The sequence below is a fragment of the Urocampus carinirostris genome, chromosome 11 (genome assembly GCF_059441175.1).
Source record: "Urocampus carinirostris isolate Australia breed hairy pipefish chromosome 11, RoL_Ucar_1.0, whole genome shotgun sequence".
Taxonomy (NCBI): Eukaryota; Metazoa; Chordata; class Actinopteri; order Syngnathiformes; family Syngnathidae; genus Urocampus; species Urocampus carinirostris.
Window position 1 is genome coordinate 2,686,338 of NC_142359.1, and position 24,485 is coordinate 2,710,822.

At 41.2% G+C, this 24,485-nt stretch overlaps 1 protein-coding gene across 1 annotated transcript in view; it reads left to right on the top strand.

Moving 5' to 3' along the window:
* Positions 1–1,729: 1,729 nt before the first annotated feature.
* The window catches only part of cped1 (cadherin-like and PC-esterase domain containing 1), a 44,429-nt gene continuing 21,673 nt past the window's right edge, over positions 1,730–24,485 (top strand). The window contains exons 1-10 of the mRNA XM_088348106.1: positions 1,730–2,133; positions 9,471–9,612; positions 12,937–13,031; positions 13,102–13,168; positions 15,441–15,622; positions 15,688–15,788; positions 17,955–18,027; positions 20,439–20,567; positions 21,707–21,811; positions 24,250–24,338. Coding sequence (XP_088204232.1) covers positions 1,981–2,133; positions 9,471–9,612; positions 12,937–13,031; positions 13,102–13,168; positions 15,441–15,622; positions 15,688–15,788; positions 17,955–18,027; positions 20,439–20,567; positions 21,707–21,811; positions 24,250–24,338 — 1,136 coding nt within the window. The 5' untranslated portion in view covers positions 1,730–1,980. The remainder of the gene's footprint in view (positions 2,134–9,470; positions 9,613–12,936; positions 13,032–13,101; positions 13,169–15,440; positions 15,623–15,687; positions 15,789–17,954; positions 18,028–20,438; positions 20,568–21,706; positions 21,812–24,249; positions 24,339–24,485) is intronic.

Sequence of the window (24,485 nt, forward strand, 5' to 3'; positions counted from 1 at the left end):
TTTCTCTTTGGATTTCTTTCTTCTTCCTCCTCCTATACTTTTCTTGGACAGTATCTCTGTATTATTTGTGATTGCAACATCCTTTGCTGTCTGGTAATCCTGAAAGGGGGATACCAGATGTGCGGTCCCTTCTCAAGGTTTCTTCATTTTTCTCATGTTGAGGTTTTTGAGTTTTTTCCTTGCCCTCATGTTGGTTCCAGATCAGGGGATGGTGTCATAATAATCTGAAAAAATAGTCTGTGTAATAACCTGTGAAGCCCTTTGAGACTCTTTGTGATTAAGGGCTATACAAATAAAAATGACTTGACCTGACTTTTCCCCCTCTCTCATGACTTTTTATCCCTTTTGTTTCTCACGCTCTCTCCCTCTTTCTCTTTTTCTTTCTTTGTCCCGCCCTCTCTCTTCTTTTCCCTCCCTCTTTCTCTTATTTCTTTTTCTCTCTTTTTCTTTCTCTTTAATCTACTAGTCCGGTACAAATAAAAATGAATTGACTTTTTAATCTCTTGTGTTTCTCACGCTCTCTCCCTCTCTCTCTTTTTCTTTCTTTGTCCCGCCTTCTCTCCTTTTCCCTCCCTCTTTCTCTTATTTCTTTTTCTCTCTTTTTCTTTCTCTTTAATCTACTAGTCCGGTACAAATAAAAATGACTTGACTTTTTAATCTCTTGTGTTTCTCACGCTCTCTCCCTCTCTCTTTCTTTCTTTCTTTGTCCCACCTTCTCTCCTTTTCCCTCCCTCTTTCTCTTATTTCTTTATCTCTCTTTTTCTTTCTCTTTAATCTACTAGTCCGGTACAAATAAAAATGACTTGACTTTTCCCCCTCTCTCGTGACTTTTTATCTCTTGTGTTTCTCACGCTCTCTCCCTTTCTCTCTCTTTTTTCTTTGTCCCGCCCTCTCTCCTTTTCGCTCCCTCTTTCTCTTATTTCTTTATCTCTTTCTTTCTCTTTAATCTACAAGTCCGGTACAAATAAAAATGACTTTATTTTTTAATCTCTTGTGTTTCTCACGCTCTCTCCCTTTCTCTTTTTTTCTTTGTCCCGCCTTCTCTCTCCTTTTCCCTCCCTCTTTCTCTTATTTCTTTATATCTCTTTTTTTTTTCTCTTTAATCTACTAGTCCGGTACAAATAAAAATGACTTGACTTTTCCCCCCTCTCTCATGACTTTTTATCTCTTGTGTTTCTCACGCTCTCTCCCTCTCTCTCTTTTTCTTTCTTTGTCCCGCCTTCTCTCCTTTTCCCTCCCTCTTTCTCTTTTTCTTTTTTTTGTCCCGCCTTCTCTCCTTTTCCCTCCCTTTCTCTTATTTCTTTATATCTCTTTTTCTTTCTCTTTAATCTACTAGTCCGGTACAAATAAAAATGACTTTTTATCTCTTGTGTTTCTCACGCTCTCTCCTCTCTCTCTTTGTCTTTCTTTGTCCCGCCCTCTCTCCTTTTCCCTCCTTCTTTCTCTTATTTCTTTATCTCTCTTTTTCTGTCTCTTTAATCTACTAGTCCGGTACAAACAAAAATGACTTGACTTTTCCCCCTCTCTCATGACTTTTTATCTCTTGTGTTTCTCACGCTCTCTCCCTTTCTTTCTTTGTCCCGCCTTCTCTCCTTTTCCCTCCCTCTTTCTCTTATTTCTTTATCTTTCTTTTTCTTTCTCTTTCATCTACTAGTCCGGCCCCCGACAGAATGTCTGTTCTATCGTGTGGCCCCCGAGTTCAGATGAGTTTGACACCCCTGTATTAAAGTTATCGTCGATGGAAGGAGGAGTGCGCCCACCCCTTCCGAAAAAACGTTTCCTCCAGAAGCGGAGAAGTCCAAGTGGAGCAAGAATTCGCGGACAAGAGAAATTTTTTTGCCACGCGTAACTTTTTGTGGATGTGCTCTTTCAGCTGACGTCACAAGAGACGCTGGTCCCGTGCTCTTCATCTCCCGAGAAAGCGAGGCCCCTCCAAAATAAGGAAGATGCCGACAAAGCGGAGGAAAAGGAGATAAAAAGATGCTGGTCCGTCGCAGAGTCCTTTCTGTCCCGTTACTGGTCCTGCTCGGCGCGGCGTGCGTTCTCTTCTATCGGACCCTCATCGGTACCGAATCGGAACCGGCCAGCAGCACCCGGAGGAGCCCCTCGCAACAGGAACCGCAACATCTGCTGGTGAGGAGAACGTACAAATCCAATCCTACCAAGATCGGTTTTTTTTTATCTCCAAAAAGTCTCGCGAGAAAATCTCTTGCTTACGTTTGTTGTTTGTCATGAAAACTTGTACGATTTTAACTGACTGACGCCCAGAACCGGCCCAAGACATAAGCGGCTGCTTAGGGCCCCGTGACCACTAGGGGGCACATGAGCGCAGTTAACTTTTTGGTTCCTAGCTTTTTGCCTCCATTGTCACTTTATGTGTCGACTATACTTAGAGAGAAATACAACCAAAATACTACAAAACTACATATCAAATATAGAACTTAAAAACAGGGATCTCGTATATTATTTCAAGCGTTGTAAAAGCAACATCCATTTTAGACTGGTCATTCTGGAAGGGGGATGACCTCATGTGCGGTCCCTTCTCAAGGTGTCTTCATTTTCCCTCATGTTGAGGTTTTGGGGTTTTTCCTTGCCCTCATGTTGGTTTTAGATCAGGGGATGGTGTCACAATAGTCTGTAGTTTGCAGTCATCTGTGGTCTGTGCAGCCCTTTGAGACTACTTGTGATTAAGGGTGTCACAAATAAACATGACTTGACTTGAAGTTTTGAGTTTTTCCTTGCCCTCATGTAGGTTTTAGATCAGGGGATGGTGTCATAATAGTCTGTAGTTTGCAGTAATCTGTGGTCTGTGCAGCCCTTTGAGACGCCTTGTAACAAATAAACAAGACTTGACTTATCCTGAGGTTTTTGAGTTTTTCCTTGCCCTTGTGTAGGTTTTAGATCAGGGGATGGTGTCATTATAGTCTGTAGTTTGCTATAATCTGTGGTCTGTTCATGTCACGAAACGGGTCGGGAATCAGGAAGTTGGAACTCATTTGCGTAGACGATCTGTCACTTTAATTGAAAAAGAAAAGTTGTCCAACACACAAACAGACCAAAAACAAAAGAAAGCAGGCTCAAATGCAGGCAAAACTACAGACTAGGCATTTAACGGGATTAAACAGAATTTGCAGGAATATCTCAGAATGTTACATCGAAGTGCAACAAAGTCCAACAAGAATAAACAGGTATCAAACAGGCATGAACAGGTTTTCAACAAGGGTAAACAGTGATCTGGCAAAGGGCAGCTCCAAAAGGAGCGTTTAAGTACCCATAGGAGTAATCAGGAAAATGCAGGTCAGCCGGTGTCAAGGGGCGGGGCCAGCTGGGCACCATGACAACCGTGGAGGACATGACGGTGCAGCCCTTTGAGACTCCTTGTGATTAAGGGCGAAACAAATTAACATGACTTGACTTATCCTGAAGTTTTTGAGTTTTCCCTTGCCCTCATGTCAGTTTTAGATCAGGGGATGGTGTCACAATAGTCTGTAGTTTGCTATAATCTGTGGTCTCTGCAAGCATTTTAGACTTGTTGTGATTATGGGCGTCACAAATAAACATGACTTGACTCATCCTGAGGTTTTTGAGTTTTTCCTTGCCCTCATGTTGGTTTTAGATCAGGGGATGGTGTCACAATAGTCTGTAGTTTACTGTAATCGGTGGTCTGTGCAGCCCTTTGAGACTCCTTGAGATTAGGGGCTGTACAATTTTAACATGACTTGACATGTTTTTAAGTTTTTCCTTGCCCTCATGTAGGTTTTAGATCAGGGGATGGCGTAATAATAGTCTGTAGTCTACAATAGTCTGTGCAGTCCTTTGAGACTCTTTGTGATTAAGGGTGTCACAAATAAACAAGACTTGACTTGTTATTACAGAAGAGATACCGGGAGTAATACCCCTTGATGAACAATAATGCTTTCAGTTGTTGATTAAGTCTCTGTGCTAATCGGATAACAAAGTACTACAATAGTTACTGTTGGTCGCAACTCACCCCGTTCGCGTGCACACATACTGACCTCAAAGCACACTACTTCAAAGCATCTCGCTTCACGTCCTGTCTTAAAGGGGCCATGCGAAAACACAAACAACAGTGACAAAAGTAAACCGCATTAAATAGTAAATGTATTCCTATAGTGCTTTTCAAGTCAATGAAGACCTCTCAAAGCGCTTTACAATGTGCTTCTCACTTACCCATTCACACACACACTCACACACCAATAGGGAGTCAGCCTCCAAACGTTTTGAGGATAATCAAGATGCTAAATGGTTAAAGGTCTGCGCTTCTATAGCGCTTTTCAAGTCAATGAAGACCTCCCAAAGCGCTTTACAATGTGCTTCACACTTACCCATTCTCACACACACACACACACACACTTAGACACCAACCAAATTGATTTAAATAATTACCTAAAAAACAAACTATCATATAAACATGTATTTTTTTTAACATATGTCAGTGTCTGAAATAACGTCTGTCTGGACGCCCGCGGCGTGCATTTTTTACGTCGGGCGTAGAACTGACAAAATGTCTCCGCCCGGGTGGCCGACAACTTTTTCAAGAAAAAAAAAAAAGAGAGAGAGCGTGAAAAAACAAAAAGTCGTGAGAGAGGGGGAAAAGAAAGGGAGAGGAAGAAAGAAATCCAAAGAGAAATAGAAAGACAGGAGAGAAAAGAGAAAAGAAAGCGTGAAGGGTATGAAGAGAGAAGGAGAAAAGGAAAAAAGAAGTGAGAGCAAAAGAGGTTAAAAGACACAGAGAGTGAAAGAGACAGTGGGAGAAAAGGTGTGGAAAAGAGAGAGCGAGAGAAAGCTAAATACAAGTACAGTGTCTTTGTTCGAGGTACCTTTCTTTGGCAACATCAAGAGAGAGAGAGAGACAGATGACGAGAGAGCCAGTAGCGAGAGCGAGAGACAGATGACGAGAGAGCGAGACAGATGACGAGAGAGAGAGAGACAGATGACGAGAGAGCCAGTAACGAGAGAGACAGATGACGAGAGAGAAAGAGAGAGGGAGAGACAGATGACAAGAGCAAAAGAGAGAGAGAGACAGATGTCAAGAGCGAGAGAGAGACAGAGAGAGACAGATGACAAGAGAGACAGCCAGAGAGCCAGATGACGAGAACCAGATGATGAGAGAGAGAGAGCGCCAGATGACGAGAGAGAGTAAGAGAGTGAGAACAATAGAAAGAGAGAGGAGAGAGCGAGAAAGAGAAAGTGAGAAAAAGAGAGAGAGGTAAATAAATACAAGTAGAGTGTCTTTGTTGGAGGCACCTGTCCTTGGCAACATCAAGTTGACATATCTCAACCTGCAGCTTGTTTTTCTCTTGCGCTTCTCTGAGTGTTGTCTCGCCGGCCGGATTCAATCCCTTAGCGGGCCTGATCTGGCCCGCGGGACGCCAGTTTGACACCTGTGAACTAGGTCATAAACTAGTAAAGCTTTGGAGGCAAGTGATGTAATATTCCAAAAACCAAGTTTCAGCACTGTGGACCCTGCTAAACCAAATTTGGAACCTTAGTGGTAAACCTCCTCAAGATTTCGCTGCCTGTCCAGGATCCCGTGTCTCAACGGCGACAGGTGCTGCCCGGATTCCACACCACAGGAATATTGTGGACAGGTGAAGTAACAGGTGAAATAACAGTAGAAAATAGCCTTGAAAATAGCCTAGAAGAGGATTCCGTGTTCTGGTTTGCTCGCGTCCCTGCGTCCTAGACGTATGATTTTTGCTGGGACGCAACTTTTTGGACACAAAATTGACATCATTACCTGATTACTTTTTTTTTTAAACAAAGATTTACCGCATTACAAACTTTTCAGCAGGCAGATCCGCCATTGTTGTTTTGGTCTCGCGATTCGAGTTTTCGTCCGCACGCCGATCTCTGCCAACGAGATCTCGTTGCTTCGAGATGACGTCATTGTTGTGGTGCTTGCCGGCGAGGGAAGGCGAAAATCAACACAAAATTGGTCATTTCTTTAGTGTCAGTAATAATTTGAAACATAATGCAGAAAGTGATAACAACGGCAATAATTCCGGCATGAAAAAACAGCAGAGAAATTCTTCGGAAGATCGTGGAGGCAAGGAAAACACGTGTGTTGAAGCCAACGATTCGACGAAAGACAATAAACAAAAGAATACTCCTAGCAAGAAAAGGACTTTTCTGCCCAAATGGACTCAATTAGATTCCTGGTGATGCTATGAGGGGGATGATAATGGATTGGACCTTGAGAAGGCATTACAACTGTGGCGGGACAGCAAACCACGAAGAATATATGAACTGAAAAATCTGAAATGATAACTTGCTTTGTATTACCAATAAACTGTGATGATTAAAACTGAATGAAAATATAGATTAAAATAATTATTTCAGCAATATTATTTCGTATAATGTGCAACACGGCACCAATGTAACCGCGGTGTACCTGTCCCACCAAAGATCCACATTCACGCTGGACTGGATGATGAGGCTTTTATTATTACAGTTTCTGCTAATGGATGAGTCACAACATTAGCTTTTCTGCTGGCTTTGATCTCTTTGATCTCATTGCAGTTCTCTCTGGTAAGACTGCCAACAAAGCATATCAAAGAGCTTTCTTTTCACTTTACATAAAATACATTTTAGAATAGTCAAGTCAAGTCATTTTTATTTGTACAGCCCTTAGTCACAATACATTTTTACATCTTTACATTTTAACAAGATACTTTTAACAAGAGATCATATAGTGGATTTTTAACGTTTACAATGGATTCAACATATTTTTCTTTCGTCTGAATTTTAACCAACATCATCCTTTTTTAATGTATATAAGAAAATAGAAATAAAAACAATAATGAGTTTAAAAACGGGTACAATTTACCTGCAAATGGATGAGTCACAACATTAGATTTTCTGCTGGCTTTGATCTCTTTGATCTCTACAAGGGGAATTCATATTTAGTAAAACAGAAACAAAACGAAAATAAACCTAAAACGCTTGACAATATCAATCACATTACTGTGCATGTTGAGAGATTTGTCAGCTGGGGTTATAATGTTTAAAATTAACTTCTTTTGTGGAGCACCAAAAAATGTGTCTTACCATTGCAGTTCTCTCTGGTAAGACTGCCAACAAACCCCGCCTCCCAGTCACATGTCAAAAGCCAAAACCAAACCCCACCCCATACCAGCAGATGGCACTGTTGGACTCATCATTGCAGGACATTTACCAAAAACTATACACATATTTCAGCAGGAATTTCAATAAAACAAAAGTTATTATTACACCCGTTACAATTATTGTGAAGTGATAACTGATTTGTATTACCAATAAACTGTGATGTTTAAAACTGAATGAATATATAGATTTATATTATATATTTGTCGCCGATTTACAATTTAAACCGCGATAAGACTAAATTTTGGGGAGCCATAGATCTCAGTTGGGACCCGTAGATTTTTGAGCATGCAAGTCCCCGGGACCCATCACTTTTTACAGCTCAAATGAACACTGAGGATGTTACAGAAGAAAATGGATAAGGGCATGTGGTGCAACCAATGGGACGCTCTAAACTACAACGACGATGCGAATTGCATGAATCTAGCATAGCGCCAGTTAGCTTTAGCAATACAGACCCCAAACCGGTGGCTACCTTGACTGTGTATCAATTGTTTGTAGTGAAGAAGGGAAGGAGTCAAAATGCTGTCCACATGAGATTCAGGTCTTGAACTGATTACATCTCCTCATGAGCTGAACTTGATGTGTCTTGTAGCTCTTATACTGTTAGGCAGAGGGAAGAAAGGCTACTGGATTAGTTTTAGGTTTTATGACAGGTAAGAACTTACAGTTTGGTTTAAAGTGTTGAATGTAAAATATTAATTGTGGTTAATATCTATTTACTATCCATCCATTATCTGCACCGCTTATCCTCAGTAGGGTCGCGGGGGTGCTGGAGCCCATTGCAGCCATCTTCAGGCAGGGGACACTGGTTGCCAGCCAGTAACAGGGCACACAGGGACAGACAACTCGCTCGCTCATTCACACCTAGGGACAATTTGGACCAGCCAATTAACCTGACATGCATGTTTTTGGAACGTGGGAGGAAACCCACGCAAGCACGGGGAGAACATGCAAAATCCACACAGGAGGTTCGATCACATGACCTCAGAACTGTGCCGCCGTGCTGCCCTAGAAGTTAGATAAGTTCGTCTAAATCAGGTGTGTCTAACTCATTTGAACTCGAGGGCCACGTGATAGAACAAACATTCTCTTGGGGGCCGGACTAGTAGATTAGAGAGAAAGAAAAAGAGTGGGGGTTGGACAAAGAAAGAGAGAAAGGGAGAAAGAGAAAGAGGGAGAGAAAGGTAGATAGAGAAAAGAGAGAGAGAACGAGAGAAACAAAAGAGATAAAAAGAGAAATAGTGATAGGGGGGAAAGAAAAAGAAGGAAAGAAATCTAAAGAGAAATAGAAAAATAGAAAGAGAGAAGGAGAAAGAGAGAAGGGGAAAGCAAAAGGGAGAAAGAGAGAAAAGAAAAGGAAGAGGGAGCAAAATAAGCTAAAAAGACAGAGAGAAAAAAAGAAGAACAAAGAAAGAGAAAAAGAGAGAGCAAGTACAGCGTTTGTGAGCGGCACCCGGCTTTGGCAACATCAAGTGGACGTGTTTCAACCGGCAGCTCGTTTTTCTCTTGCGCTTCTCTGAGTGTTGTCTCGCGGGCCAGATTCAATCACTTAGCGGACCTGGTCTGGCCCGCGGGCTGCCTGTTTGACACCACGGGTCTAAATAAATGGAATAGTCATAAATCAGGGGTGTCAAACTCATTTTAACTCGGGGGCGGGGGGGGCACAAGATTGAACAAATATTCTGTCGGGGGCCGGACGAGTAGATTAAAGAGAAAGAAAAAGAGAGAGAAAGAAATAAGAGAAAGAGGGAGGGAAAAGGAGAGAGAGGGCGGGACAAAGAAAGAAAAAGAGAGAGTGGGAGAGAGCGTGAGAAACAAAAGATAAAAAGTCCTGGGAGAGGGGGAAAAGAAAGGGAGAGGAAGAAAGAAATCCAAAGGGAAATAGAAAGACAGAAGGAGAGAAAAGAGAAAAGAAAGCGCGAAGGGTAGGAAGAGAGAAAGAGAAAAGAGAGAAAAGGTAAAAAAGGAAGTTAGAGCAAATGAAGTTATAAAGACAGAGAGTGAAAAAGACAGAGTGGGAGAAACGGGGTGGAAAAGAAAGAGAGAGAGAGAGAGAAGTACAGTGTCTTTGTTGGAGGCACCTGGCTTTGGCAACATCAAGTTGACATATTTCAACCTGCAGCTTGTTTTTCTCTTGCGCTTCTCTGAGTGTTGTCTCGCGGGCCGGATTCAATCCCTCAGCGGGCCTGATCTGGCCCGCGGGCCGCCTCTTTGACACCAGCGGTCGAAATAAATAGAAGACTAATAATACACACATTTTGTATTTATGGCATAAATGACATATTTAAATATTTCAGTTTTGTCTTTTTACATTCCGTCAGGTATTTCCTGGGTCAAAGGTTGATCAGTGGGCGGCGCTGGTGATTGGTCGACGGCAGATGAGTGACAGCGAGGTCCAGTTGTACCAGCGAGTCCTGTCCCGCCTCCACTTCCACGTGCGAACCTCGACCCACGCCCAGCACGGTAATGGATTTTTGCTTTCGCACTACACACACACTTTTTGTGCTCGGCTTGGGACCGAGAGGTCACAGGTTTGATTCCCGTCTCCTCTGAGTTCAATGTGACACTGTAGTCCTGATGCCCCGAAAAGCAGCCTTGCAAAAATGTAAACCCCCTCTTGTTTTTTGGGTTAAATCTATGACTATTGTAAACATGATAATATGAAAATAATATATTGTCATGGTTACCATGGCGCCCAATCGGCCCCGCCCGTGTGGCGCCAGCTGCAGCTCGTTGGCTTTCCTTCTATTTAAGCTCATTGCTCTCACTTTTCCTTTGTCAGTCCGTCAACGAACCTGTGCCCCGCAAGACGTGGGTTCTGACTCAGTCTTGTTTCCTGTTGGTACTTCCTGTCCGGTATTGTTCCCGTTTATTTTGTCCTGTTTAATATTTTTTTCCAGTTTTGTTCTCGTCTATTTTGTCCTGTTTATTATTCTCTCCAGTTTTTGTTCCTGTCTAGTTTGTCCCTTTTAATTTCAATATCCTGTTTCAATATCAATCCTGTCTGTCCCGTTGTTTGATATCAGTTTCCAGTTTCGTTCCCGTCTAGTTTGTCCTGTTTAATTTCAATATCCTGTTTCAATATCAATCCTGTCATGTGTCTGTAAACAGGCACAAAAACATACGTATACACATAAAACGTATGCAAACATGCACAAAACGTACATATACACAAAACATGTGGAAACACTCACAAAATCGTGCGTAAACACATATAACGTAAGTGAACACGCACAAAAACGTACGAATGCGCATAAAACATACGTAAACATGCACAAAAACGTACATATACACATAAATGTACGTAAACACGCACAAAAACGTACGTATACACATAAAACATATGTAAACACCCACAAAAATGTATGTATACACATAAAACGTACGTAAACACGCAAAAAAACGAATGTAAACATGCACAAAAACGTCCGAATGCGCATAAAATGTACATAAACATGCACAAAAACGTACGAATACACACAAAACGTACGTAAACACGTGCTAAAACTAATGTAAATGCACACAAATCGTATGTAAACACACAAAATGTATGTAAACACACAAAACGTACGTAAACACGCACTAAAATGAATGTAATCACGCACAAAAACGTACAAATGCGCATAAAACGTACGTAAACATGCACAAAAACGTACATATACACGTAAAACATATGTAAACACCCACAAAAATGTGCGTATACACATAAAACGTACGTAAATACGCACAAAAATGTACGTATATGCATAAAACTTACGTAAACATGCAAAAAACAAATGTAAACATGCACAAAAACGTACGAATGCGCATAAAACGTACGTATACATGCACAAAAACATACGTATACACATAAAACGTATGCAAACACGCACAAAACGTACATATACAGAAAACATGTGGAAACACGCACAAAATCGTACATAAACACATAAAACGTAAGTGAACACGCACAAAAACGTACGTATACGCATAAAACGTACGTAAACACACACAGAAACTAATGTAAATATGCACAAAAACATACGAATGCGCATAAAACGTACGTAAACATGCACAAAAACGTACGAATACACATAAAACATACGTAAACACGTGCTAAAACTAATGTAAATGCACACAAATCGTATGTAAACACACAAAATGTATGTAAACACACAAAACGTACGTAAACACGCACTAAAATGAATGTAATCACGCACAAAAACGTACGAATGCGCATAAAACGTACGTAAACATGCACAAAAACGTACGTATACACATAAAACATATGTAAACACCCGCAAAAATGTATGTATACACATAAAACGTAAGTGAACACGCACAAAAACGTACGAATACACATAAAACGTACGTAAACACGTGCTAAAACTAATGTAAATGCACACAAATCGTATGTAAACACACAAAATGTATGTAAACTCACAAAACGTACGTAAACACGCACTAAAATGAATGTAATCACGCACAAAAACATACGAATGCGCATAAAACGTACGTAAACATGCACAAAAACGTACGAATACACATAAAACGTACGTAAACACGTGCTAAAACTAATGTAAATGCACACAAATCGTATGTAAACTCACAAAACGTACGTAAACACGCACTAAAATGAATGTAATCACGCACAAAAACGTACGAATGCGCATTCAACGTACGTAAACATGCACAAAAACGTACATATACACATTAAACGTACGTAAACACGCACTAAAACCAATGTAAATGCACACAAATCTTATGTAAACACATAAAACGTACGTAAGTACACCCCCAAAAAAATCCTCAACACACAAAACGTACTTCAATACACACTAAAATGTACATCAACTGAAATAAATCGATGTATAAACCAACAACGCAAATACAACTGAAAGACTTCAGACGGGAACAACACAACCCTGTGTGTCGTCGTCATGGAAACGGGTGCACCGGATGTTTCCAAACGGTTTCCACATGTTCCAACCTCATATTTTGACTCTTTTGTTTGGACAAGCCACTTCCTGTTTTGGCCCACTCTAGTTTTTTTCCCCTCTCTTTCTCATCCTGCTGGCTGCTCTAGAAAGTTAGACACAAAGAACCTTCGTTTTTTTTGTTTGTCATGATTACTGATGTGACTCCGCTGTGCCCGCAGGTTCTGATCGGCTCCTTGTCACTATTTGTCAATCCCCCGTTGTCAGTCCGTCTGCAAACCTCAGTGAACACAAGGCAAGCCTTTTTCAGCCCTGACTCCCACCTGTCCCGTTTTTTGCTCCCGTCTGTTCCCAGCTTCGACCTGTGTTTGATCCGGATCACGTCTGCTCTCCCGTCCCGGCTTTTGACTTTTTTTTCTCCCCGACCACGTCTTCTCCCCTATCCTGAATTACGACTCGCTCCCGACCACGTTTTTGCTCTCCTGCCCCGGCTACCGACCCACTTCCACTTCCGCGGTCGGAGCACAACCCGAGTACCGAAGCGACTCGCTTCCCGAGTCCAGCGAGCTTCCTCTTCCAATAAAACTTGTGAAAAACGCAACGCAATTGGGTCCTGTTTCCGTTCTGAGCCTTTTACTTGTGGCATTCCTCAAGGCTCTGTACTTGGTCCCCTTCTTTTCAGCATTTATATGCAACGCAAGTGTGTTCTGTCTCTGTTCTGGTCGTGACATTGTTGGCCGCAATTTCTGATTCCAGGACTTTGTTCCCAAAATTGTTCCTTCCTTTTCTTGTTTTTCTGTCGTAAAGAAAATGTTTCTGGGTGAACTAGTCTGTAATTTCTGAGACATTTCCTCTGTCGTCATGGTTACAGGAGACAGCCCTTGGATGCTGATGGTGTGCTTGAGCTCGTCGGAGGAAATCTGTGAGGAGAAGTTGGCGTCCTCGCACCTCGCCTCGCACCAAAGGGTGAGGTCGTCCGATGCTCCCATCCAATCACGGTCCACCTTCTGTGTATGTAATTAATTTTGTGTGTCAGGTTAACCTAATCCCTGGTCTGTTGGAGGCGCTGTCTGCTGTGATGAAAGGTAACTTCTTCATCAGCTGTCCTTCCAGAACTCACTAGTTTTTCATCCTTTCTTATAGACACCTGTCCATGTATTTAAACAAGTGTGATGCGGCCAAGCTTTGCGCGGAGGCAGAATGGCAGAATTCATGCCAGTTTACACTAGCAATTTTTGTAAAATTGCGACTCTAAAAACGCAACTCAACATACACATCTTCCCTTGCTCTATTCAAACTCACCTCTTGCTGTTTGGGTAAACAAAGCGCACGCATCATGTGGTGATCCGGTGATGATGCAGGCGCATTGTTGAAGCAGAACGGCAGAATTCATGCCAGTTTACACTAGCAACTTTTGTAAAATTGCCACTCTAAAAACGCAACTCAACATACAAATCTTCCCTTGCTCTATTCAAACTACTCCTCCTGCTGTTTGGGTAGACAAAGCGCACGCATCATGTGGTGATCCGGTGATGATGCAGGCGCATTGTTGAAGCAGAACGGCAGAATTCATGCCACTTTACACCAGCAAATTTGGAAAATTGCCACTCTAAAAACGGAACTCAACATACAAATCTTCCTTTGCTCTATTCAAACTACTCCTCCTGCTGTTTGGGTAAACAATGCGTACGCATCTTGTGGTGATCCGGTGATGATGCAGGCGCATTGTTGAAGCAGAGCGGCAGAATTCATGCCAGTTTACACTAGCAATTTTTGTAAAATTGCGACTCTAAAAACGCAACTCAACATACACATCTTCCCTTGCTCTATTCAAACTCACCTCTTGCTGTTTGGGTAAACAAAGCGCACGCATCATGTGGTGATCCGGTGATGATGCAGGCGCATTGTTGAAGCAGAACGGCAGAATTCATGCCAGTTTACACTAGCAACTTTTGTAAAATTGCCACTCTAAAAACGCAACTCAACATACAAATCTTCCCTTGCTCTATTCAAACTACTCCTCCTGCTGTTTGGGTAAACAATGCGTACGCATCTTGTGGTGATCCGGTGATGATGCAGGCGCATTGTTGAAGCAGAACGGCAGAATTCATGCCAGTTTACACTAGCAACTTTTGTAAAATTGCCACTCTAAAAACGCAACTCAACATACACATCTTCCCTTGCTCTATTCAAACTCACCTCTTGCTGTTTGGGTAAACAAAGCGCACGCATCATGTGGTGATCCGGTGATGATGCAGGCGCATTGTTGAAGCAGAATGGCAGAATTCATGCCACTTTACACCAGCAACTTTTGTAAAATTGCCACTCTAAAAACGCAACTCAACATACAAATCTTCCCTTGCTCTATTCAAACTCACCTCCTGCTGTTTGGGTAAACAATGCGTACGCATCTTGTGGTGATCCGGTGATGATGCAGGCGCATTGTTGAAGCAGAACGGCAGAATTCATGCCAGTTTACACTAGCAAATTTTGTAAACTTGCGACTCAAAAACTCAACGTACAAATCTTCCCTCGCTCTATTCAAACTTGTACTCCTACTCCCACTGTTTTGAGTCAACTATGCGCACGCATCCCGTGCTGATCCGGTGACGACATAGGCTGGAAAAGGGTCTTTTGAAAGATGCTAAATATTTGCATTTACAATCTTGTGTTGGTACTGTTAGGAAATAAATATTAAAAATATATCGTTTACCAAATTGTTCGAATGAGTTATCTGACTCCATTAACCAAACATAACTTCCATTCACCTAACAATGCATGCTCGTTTCTTTCTGGGAAAAGACGGACAAGAGACCGGCATTTCCACACGGGGGCAGATTTATTTTCTTAAAGTATTTAACTAAGTGAATTCCATCGAATTAGCCGAATTAGTGTCTCTCGCGATTGTCCCTCGATCGATCTTCTCCTCCGATCTTCTCAAGTCCTTCTCTCGACCCACGTCTCTCTCCCAAGCTGGCGTGTCGGCTCCTCCCATGGGCGGGCCAGAGACTCCCCTCGTCTCCTCGATGTCTGGAGCCCGAGCGATTATCAAATCAGTGCCCGGCCTTCTCGGTCAGTCTCCTGTTATTAACAGAACTAAACAAAACATTCGCATTCGGAACGGCATGGCCTGTCATTGAACTTAAGCCTTCTCTGTGAAAAATCTTCAATAAATGCAACTTGTATAAAATCCTTCTATACGATCCTTCAGTACAAACTCAATTTTTCGTGTTTTCAAACAATGACAAAAAGGGTTGATAAAGAAATAAAATGATAAAATAATAAAAACAAAATTTAAGAATAGTCTTGTCTGTTTTTCCTCCACAGAATTACCCATGATGCCCGTAAATGCGTAAGTGTGCAAGTCAGTGACAGTGTGCAGGTATGCGCTCGCGTGCCATTGGTCGTTGCCGTCATGTGACCGCAGGCAAGCCCCTCCCCCGGGCCCGGTGGCCGTATTGAGCGTTTTCGTGTTAGTGACGTCACTGAAGCCTCTGATTTGCTTCCTGCACGACGTCGCCGCGCTGACGTCCAATCACACGTCCCGAACCGCTCAGGTGTGACCGCACGCCTTGCCGCTCTCTGTCGCCTCCCGGTGGTCATCGCCTTTATGTGCACGCAGATTCGAGAGTTGCTGCGCCCTGACGCTCTCGAGCAGGCCAAGAGAGTCATCGGTCACGTGTTGGAGGTGTCGGCCAATGAGAAGGTCGCAAATCGGAAAAGGTGAATAAGGTCTTATTTATTGCTTATTACGTTTGTCAGATCAGACTTCTCAAATCAGTTGTTCATTTTGCATCTTACTTTAAAACAGTAGTTATAGTTACTCACTACTTCTTACAAAAATTAACCAAGTTACTCTATGGTAGCTAGTTACCAGTGTAACGGTTGCCCATGGCGCCCAATTGGCCCCGCCCGATTGGCGCCAGCTGCGGCTCGTTGACTGATTGGCTTCCCTCCAATTTAAGCTCAGTGCTCTCACTCACCCTTGGTCAGTCTGTCAACAAACCTCTGCACCTGCAAGATGTGGGTTTTGACTCCGTCTGGCTGTTTCAAGCACTAAATTTGATTTAGTTTTGCAGTCATTTTGTAGTTTTTCTGTAGTAGTATTTTGTTAGTATTACTATCCATCCATCCATCCATTATCTGTACCGCTTATCCTCACTAGGGTCGCGGGGATGCTGGAGCCCATCCCAGCTATTTTCAGGCAGTGGGCAGGGGACACCCTGAACTGGTTGGAGTATTACCATATTAGCATTTTTGTAATATTTCTAATTATTCTTTTGTTATTTTACTATACTTGTATTTGTGTCGTAGTATTTATGTATTGTAGCATCACTGTACTAATATTTTTTTTACTTTTTGTATAGTATTTTTTTCTGAAGGAAAGCAAAACACTATATTAGGTCCCTGTTTTAGGCACTAAATTTGAATTATTTTTGTCGTATTCCTATAGTAGTTTTTCGTTTGTATTTCCATAGTAGTATTTTTGTAGTATTTCTAATTATTTTTGTTATATTACTAATGTAGTATTTGTGTCGTCGTATTTTTGTGTTATAGCATTACTGTAGTACTATTAGGTCCCTGTTTTAAGCACTAAATATGATTTAGTTTTGCAGTCATTTTGTAGTATTTCTGTAGTAGTATTTTGTGAGCATTACCATATTAGCATTTTTGTTATATTTCTAATTATTTTTTGTTATATTACTATAGTTGTATTTGTGTAGTAGTATTTATGTATTGTAGCATCACTGTACTAGTATTTTTTAGTGTTTTTTTTCTGAAGAAAAGCAAAGCAATGTATTCGGTCCCTGTTTTAAGCACTAAATTTGATTTAGTTTTGCAGTCATTTCATAGTATTTCTGTAGTAGTGTTTTTTTGAATACTTCCATAGTAGCATTTTTGTTGTGACTCTCTCCGGTATCCCGTTTGTGTATCCTGTCCGGTATCATTGCCGTCTATATCGTCCTGTTTTGATTTCGGTCTCCGGTCTCCAGTGTCTGGTATCGTTCCTGTCATTCTTGTCCTGTCTGATGTCCGTCTCCACTCTCCTCTATCTGTTGTCAGTCCCGTTCTCTCCGGTATCGACACCATCCGTCCGGTATCGTCTTGTGTAACTGGTATCGATTTCGTCAGTTTTTGGCTTTCTGGTGTTCCACGCCAGACTTCTGTCTTTCTTCTTTCGCCCAGCAATCGCCGAATCACTGGCATTTTGTGTTAATGTGCATGACTACACCTTTCCCGTAAAACAAAGCTTGTGTGAGAAACGCCACGCACCTGGGTCCTCCTCCTGTTTCGGTTCTTGACAATCAGGAAAGGAACTGTTTCCGTTACTTGAAAAAGATATTGTATGTCAAAAAATTTGGAATATTCTGAGCAGTATTCGAGTTAGTTGAATAGAGAAGAACAGACATACCTTGTAATATTTATTGTAGCTCACCGGCAACAAACAAATTGATCGTGCGCTTGAAGTGCAACAAAAACAAACCGTCAACGATGTAATAAAAAACAATCAGCAATAAACAATATAAAGTGAGTTTAATAAATTCTATCCAACTCGAATGGTCCTTAGTCGAGATGGGAATTCCGACTTTTTTTAGAGAATCGGCTTTTTCAGCTGGGCTCACTAAAAAGAGCCGGCTCCCAAATGACTTTTGTAGCTGCCGCGGCTCACGGTTATCCTGGCTGCCTACTGCATGTTTTCAGTTTATTTTTCAATCCATTTACTCCCATTTACAGGAGGGAGTCAGGGTCGAAAAGCTTGCCTAGAGTAAACTGAGGTTCGCAGACGGACTGACAACAGGTGACAGATAGACGTGGGTTTAAATAGTGACAGGTGTTTCACATTAGTAATCATGACATGTCCAGGATTGAAGTTTGTGTGTATTTCAGGTGTGCGTTGTGTTATCAGCTGCTGACCTTCACCCTAAGCTTCAATGGCTTCATCACACCGCTCGTCACGCAGGTATAACTTCAGACCTACTACAGGAGATCATTTCTTCCTCATGCCATGAGGCTCTTTAACTCCACCTGGGGGAGTAAAAGCCCACATTAAACCCCACCCCTACATTTGCATATTACCCTATCTAACTATCTATCTAGACATCTATCTATCTATCTATCTATCTATCTAGACATCTATCTATCTAGACATCTATCTAGACATCTATCTATCTATCTAGACATCTATCTATCTATCTCTAGACATCTATCTATCTCTATCTATCTCCATCTATCTATCTATCTATCTATCTATATCTAGACATCTATCTATCTCTACCTATCGATCTATATCTACACATCTAAACATCTATCTAGACATCTATCTATCTATCTATACATCTATCTATCTATCTATACATCTATCTATCTAGACATCTATCTAGACATCTATCTATCTATCTCTAGACATCTATCTATCTAACTAAGATAGGCCTAAAAAAACAGCCCAAACCGACTGTAGATATAGAAATCCAAACCAGCAGGAGCCCGACCAATTGACTTTATTTGAAGGACCGAGTTCAAAGCAATCTGAGTTTTTTTTAAATTTATTTGTGAGGACTCGTGAGGAGGAAAGGGGATTTTTGCTGACTCAGGGGATCAGGCTTGAGATCAATATATAATATAGTGTTACTGTAGTGGTATTTCTGTAGAAGTGTTTCATGAATATTTCCATAGTCGTATTTTTGTAGTATTTCTAATTATTTTTGTTATATTACTATAGTTGTATTTGTGTAGTAGTATTTATGTATTATAGCATCACTCCACTAGTATTTTTTTTACTATTTGTATAGTAATTTTTTCTGAAGGAAAGCAAAACAATATAGTAAGTCCCTGTTTTAAGCACTAAATTTGATTTAGTTTGGCAGTAGTTTTGTAGTATTTCTGGTGTAGTGTTTTGTGAGTACTTCCATAGAAGCATTTTTGTCGTATTTTTAATTTTTTTTGTTATATTACTATAGTTGTATCTGTGTAGTCGTATACATGTATTATAGCATCACTGTACTAGTATTTTTCTACTATTTGTATAGTATTTTTTTTTTATGAAGGAAAGCAAAACAATAAATTTAAGTCCCTGTTTTAGGCACTAAATTTGAATTATTTTTGTAGTATTTTAATAGTAGTTTTTTGTGAGTATTTCCATGGTAGTATTTTTGTAGTATTTCTATCATGTGGTCGTAATTTTGTATTATAGCATTACTGTAGTACTATTAGGTCCCTGTTTTAAACACTAAATTTGATTTAGTTTTGCAGTCATTTTGTAGTATTTCTGTAGTAGTATTTTGTGAGTGTTACCATAGTAACATTTTTATACTATTTCTGATTATTTTTTGTTATATTACTATAGTTGTATTTGTGTAGTAATATTTTTGTATCATAGCATCACTGTACTGGTATTTTTTAGTGTTTTTTTTCTGAAGAAAAGCAAAGCAATAATTTTAGGTCCCTGTTTTAAGCACTATATTTGAATTATTTTTGTAGTATTTCTGTAGTAGTTTTTCATTAGTATTTCCATAGTAGCATTTTTTTAATATTTCTAATTATTTTATGTCATATTACTATCGTAGCATTTGTGTAGTCGTATTTTTGTATTATAGCATTACTGTAGTACTATTAGGTCCCTGTTTTAAGTACTACATTTGATTTAGTTTTGCAGTCATTTTGTAGTATTTCTGTAGTAGTATTTTGTGAGTATTACCATAGAAGCATTTTTGTAATATTTCTGATTATTTTTTGTTCTATTACTACAGTTGTATTTTTGTAGTGGTATTTAGATGGTAAGGCGCCCGCTTTGAGACTGGGAGGTCGGTGGTTCGCGCCCTGGCCGAGTCATTCCTAAGACTTAAAAAGTGGTCGGCGGCGCCCTCTGTTGGCTGCGGCTGCATCGGCTCGCTACAACGGGTCAGGTGCAATCGACATTTCGTTCTGTGTACATTGTTACACAGAATGACAATACAAGGAAATTATTATATTATTATTATTATTATTTATTACGGCATCACTGTACTCGTATTTTTTGTGTTTTTTCTGACAAAAAGCAAAGCAATAATTTTAGGTGCCCGTTTTAAGCACTATATTTGAAATAGTTTTGCAGTCATTTCGTTGTATTTCTGTAGTAATATTTTTGCCGCAGGCCTGATGAAGCCGCCGGCCATACTTTGCCCACCCCTGCTTTATAGCACAGTGTTTTATTTTGAAAGGAGACTCGAATGTCCGGTGCTCGGTCACGTGATCAAAAGCATGGCCTCAGACATGCCAGGAATCACGCCAATTAGCAATTAGCTTGAAATGGATGCCAATATCCACTAGAGGTCAGTGTTTTCCTTGCTCGGGTAAACTTCCCTGTGATTGGCTGAGTGTGTTTCGTATTTTCAGGTGGAAGAAGGATTGTCTCTTCGTATGATGAGTGACGAGAAATTTGACAGGCAGGTGACTCGTGACGTCATCCTGGAAGACACGCTGGATCTTGTAGTTTCCTCAGGGGCGGCCAATGAGGACGCTCAGGTGAGGTCACGTGGTAAGAGTGAAAAATCTCTCTTAGTTTTAGATTGATAGATAGGAATCCAAACTGAAGTCATTTACCATTCAAATGAGTTAAACCTTCCTCCTGTATACATTGTATTTTTTTTAGAATGTCAATTTTAGCAAAAAAAAAACGACATTATAAAATTCTCTACTGTCATTGAAATGGTCAGGGTTGGGTAGGGTTACTTTAACTGGATTACTTTCAATGTCTTTTGGATGACTCCAATACAGAATATGCTAATAAAAGACAAAAGAAACTAAATATGAATAAAATGATGACTCACAACACGTGGTAAGCTCTCTCTCCTGGCTTTGATCTCTTTGATCTCCGGCAAAACGATCAGAAAATGCGACAGAAACAAAATGTCATTTAGTCAGGCCCCCCGCTAAGGGATTGAATCCGGCCCGTGGGACAACACTCAGAGAGGCGCAAGAGAAAAACAAGCTGCAGGTTGAAATTTGTCAACGTGATGTTGCCAAAGCCAGGTGCCTCGAACAAAGACACTATACTTGTATTTATTCCTCTCTCTTTTTCTCTCTTTATCTCTCTCTCTCTCGCTCTCTCTCGCTCTTTTCCACCCCTTTTCTCTCACTCTCTGTGTCTCTTTTTCTTTTCCTTTGTTGCTCTTTGTCTCTTTCTCTCTCTCTGTCTTTTTAACTTCTTTTGCTCTCACTTCCTTTTTTCATTTTCTCCCTTTTCTCTTTCTCTCTTCCTACCCTTTGTGCTTTCTTTTCTCTTTTCTAGGCTTCTGTTTTTCTATTTCTCTTTGGATTTCTTCCTTCCTCTCCCTTTCTTTTTCCCTCTCACGACTTTTCTTTTTATCTCTTTTGTTTCTCACGCTCTTTCCCTCTCTCTCTTTTTCTTTCTTTGTCCTGCCCTCTCTCCTTTTCCCTCCCTTTTTCTCTTATTTATTTATCTCTCTTTTTCTTTCTCTTGAATCTACTAGTCCGGCCCCCGACAGAATGTTTGTTCTATCGTGTGGCCCCCGTTTTCAAATGAGTTTGACACCCCTGAACTAAACGAACACACCATCATAGACTATGGCCTTAAGGATCCGAGACTGATGGAAATTTTGTTATTTCAAACTAATGTGAAGTTTGTCCCTTTTGTTTGACAGAGTAGCGTCTTCGAGGAAGCAAACGAGGTCCTGACGTCGCCGGAAGACTTTCGATTAGTGCAAAACTTTTACCGCCAGATGAGGGCGCCAACGTCCTTTCAGCTGGTAATTCAAGTCAAGTCATATTTATTTGTCAAGTCAAGTCATTTTTGTTTGTATAGCCCTTAATCACACTTAGTCTCAATGGGCTGCACAGGTTATTGCACAGACTATTATTTCAGACTATTGTTACACCATCCCCTGATCTGGAACCAACATGAGGGCAAGGAAAAACTCAAAAACCTCAACATGAGGAAAATGAAGAAACCTTGAGAAGGGACGGCACATGTGGTCCTTATCCTCGCGGGGGTGCTGGAGCCCATCCCAGCAATCATCGGGCAGTGGGCAGGGGACACCCTGAACTGCTTGCCAGCCAATCGCAGGGCACACAGGGACAGACAACTCGCTCATTCACACCTAGGGACAATTTGGACCGACCAATCCACCTGAAATGCATGTCTTTGGAATGTGGGAGGAAACCGGAGTGCCCGGAGGAAACCCACGCAAGCACGGGGAGAACATACAAACTCCGCACAGGAAGTCCGGTAGCTGGATTTGAACCCACACAGGAGGTTCCCAAGACCATAGAACTGTGCCGCACACGCGCTAACCACTGCGCCGCCGTGCTGCCCTTTTTTCAAATCAAACGAACAAATTCCGATTTCGAAATCTTCGTCTTGTTTGGAAATTTTGGAATTTAGATGTCCAGATAGATAGATGGATAGATACAGTGGGACGGGTTCAGAGCTTCGCGGGTCTAAAAATAAATAAATCAATAAATTAAAAAAATAAAAAAAAATAAAAAATCTATATTTTTTTTAAAGCATTTTTGAAGGGGCGTCGCTACTTCGCAGATTTTCACTTTTTGCGGGTGGTTTTGGTCCCTATTAAAAAAAAAAATTATAATAAAATAAAATAATATATATATATATATATATATATATATATATATATATATTCTTTCTTTATTTATTTATTTATCTATTTTTAAGCATTTTTGAAGGGGGGTCGCTACTTCGCGGACGTTCACTTTTCGCGGGTAGTTTTGGTCTTCATTAACCGGGTCTAAAAAAAAAGATAATAATAAAATAAAATAATAAAAAAATAAAAGTAAAAAAATTAAGAATTTTTGAAGGGGCTTTGCTACTTCGCAGATTTTCACTTTTCAAGGGTGGTTTTGGTCCCTATTAACCGGGTCTAAAAAATAATAATAATAAAAAAAACTGTGAGCATTTTTGAAGGGGCGTCGCTACTTCGCGGATTTTCACTTTTCGTGGGTGGTTTTGGTCCCCATTAACCGCACTAACCGAGGGATTACTGTACTTTATTCATCCCGGTTCGCTTGGCAATTTGCATACTCGCCAGCCAATCAGCCACCAGCGGTCAAAGACCGGGCTTGTGTTTGGGGATTTGTGGTTCGAAGACCGAGCTGGTGCTTGGAGACTTGTGGCTTGAATCCTGGGCTTGTTTTGGGGGAATTGTCCCCGCCACTAGTGGTCAAGGACCGGGCTTGTGTTTGGGGATTTGTGGGTCGAAGACCGGGCTGGTGCTTGGGAACTTGTTGGCATAAAAACGGGCTGGTGTTTGGGGACTTGTGGCTGACACTAGTGGAAGGATTCTGGGGACTCGTCGGGCCACCAATGGCTCGAAGGACTTAGAAAGTTTTCCAAGTTTTATTGTCGGGTCACCAGGGGCTTGCAGGACTTAGAATTTGTGCCAGTCCCCGGTGGCAGGCACAAATCCCCAATCAGGAGCCTGCATCGAATAACTTCGTGCTTCCGGACTTCCCCGAATGTTCTAAAGTCGTGCATTTGCATATCATTTTCCAAAGTAGACGCGAAGAGAACACAAGAAAAAGGAAGAAGTGGCTAGGAATCGGGCCAAAACCTCAGCCCCAGAAGCAAAGATTCAAAAGAAGCTAACAAAATGTATGACGCTAGAAAACGTAAACGTACATTAAAAGCATCGTGGAAAGAGGAGTTCACGTGGCTCGTAGCAGACGACGCAACGCAACAGTGTTTTTTTTTTTCCAATGAGTCGTCTTATTGTGTTTCAAGTTGTGAAAAATGGGGCAGGCAACTTTATGGCTGGGCAGGCAACTTTTCAGAGTTGTCTGCCCCCTGGTGGCCGCTAACTTTTTCTCATGAGTTTCAGACACTGGTAAAACACAAATTAATATTTGAAATGCATTTTATTTAGATGATTGCAAACCTTTAAAGTGATAAATAAATCTACTTTTTATTGACATTTTGTAGATTTTAGAAAGAAATGAGGGTAAGAGAAGGACACAAACATAGAATCACCTACCTGTCGCTATGGAGGGGCCACTGAGGGCTTGTAATACCCCACCGGAAGCCTAATCCCTTTTTTTTGGAGGGTAATGATAATGGTGGCCCCCCAGGCATGCTGATTGTAGCCGTGTTCTATATCAGGATGTACCGTATTTCCTTTTTATCGTCATTTTTCAATCAACGACTGAAAATAAGAACATTTCAACGTTGCAGGTGTGTCCTAGAGTTTCCTGGTCCTGTGGGTCCGGCTCTCGTCTCTCTGACGCTCTCGCTGCCATCGTTCAGCATTCTGCAACGAGCAGGTGAGTGGAGCTGGCCAGTGTCCTGCCGAAACTTCCTTACCTGTCGAGACGCCCTACCGTAGGCTGATCTGAGAGCATTCCACTTCCCCGGGGCCCGAATGGAAAAGGCTCTCGAACCTGCGTATTTCTTCTTGGCTCTTGGGATCA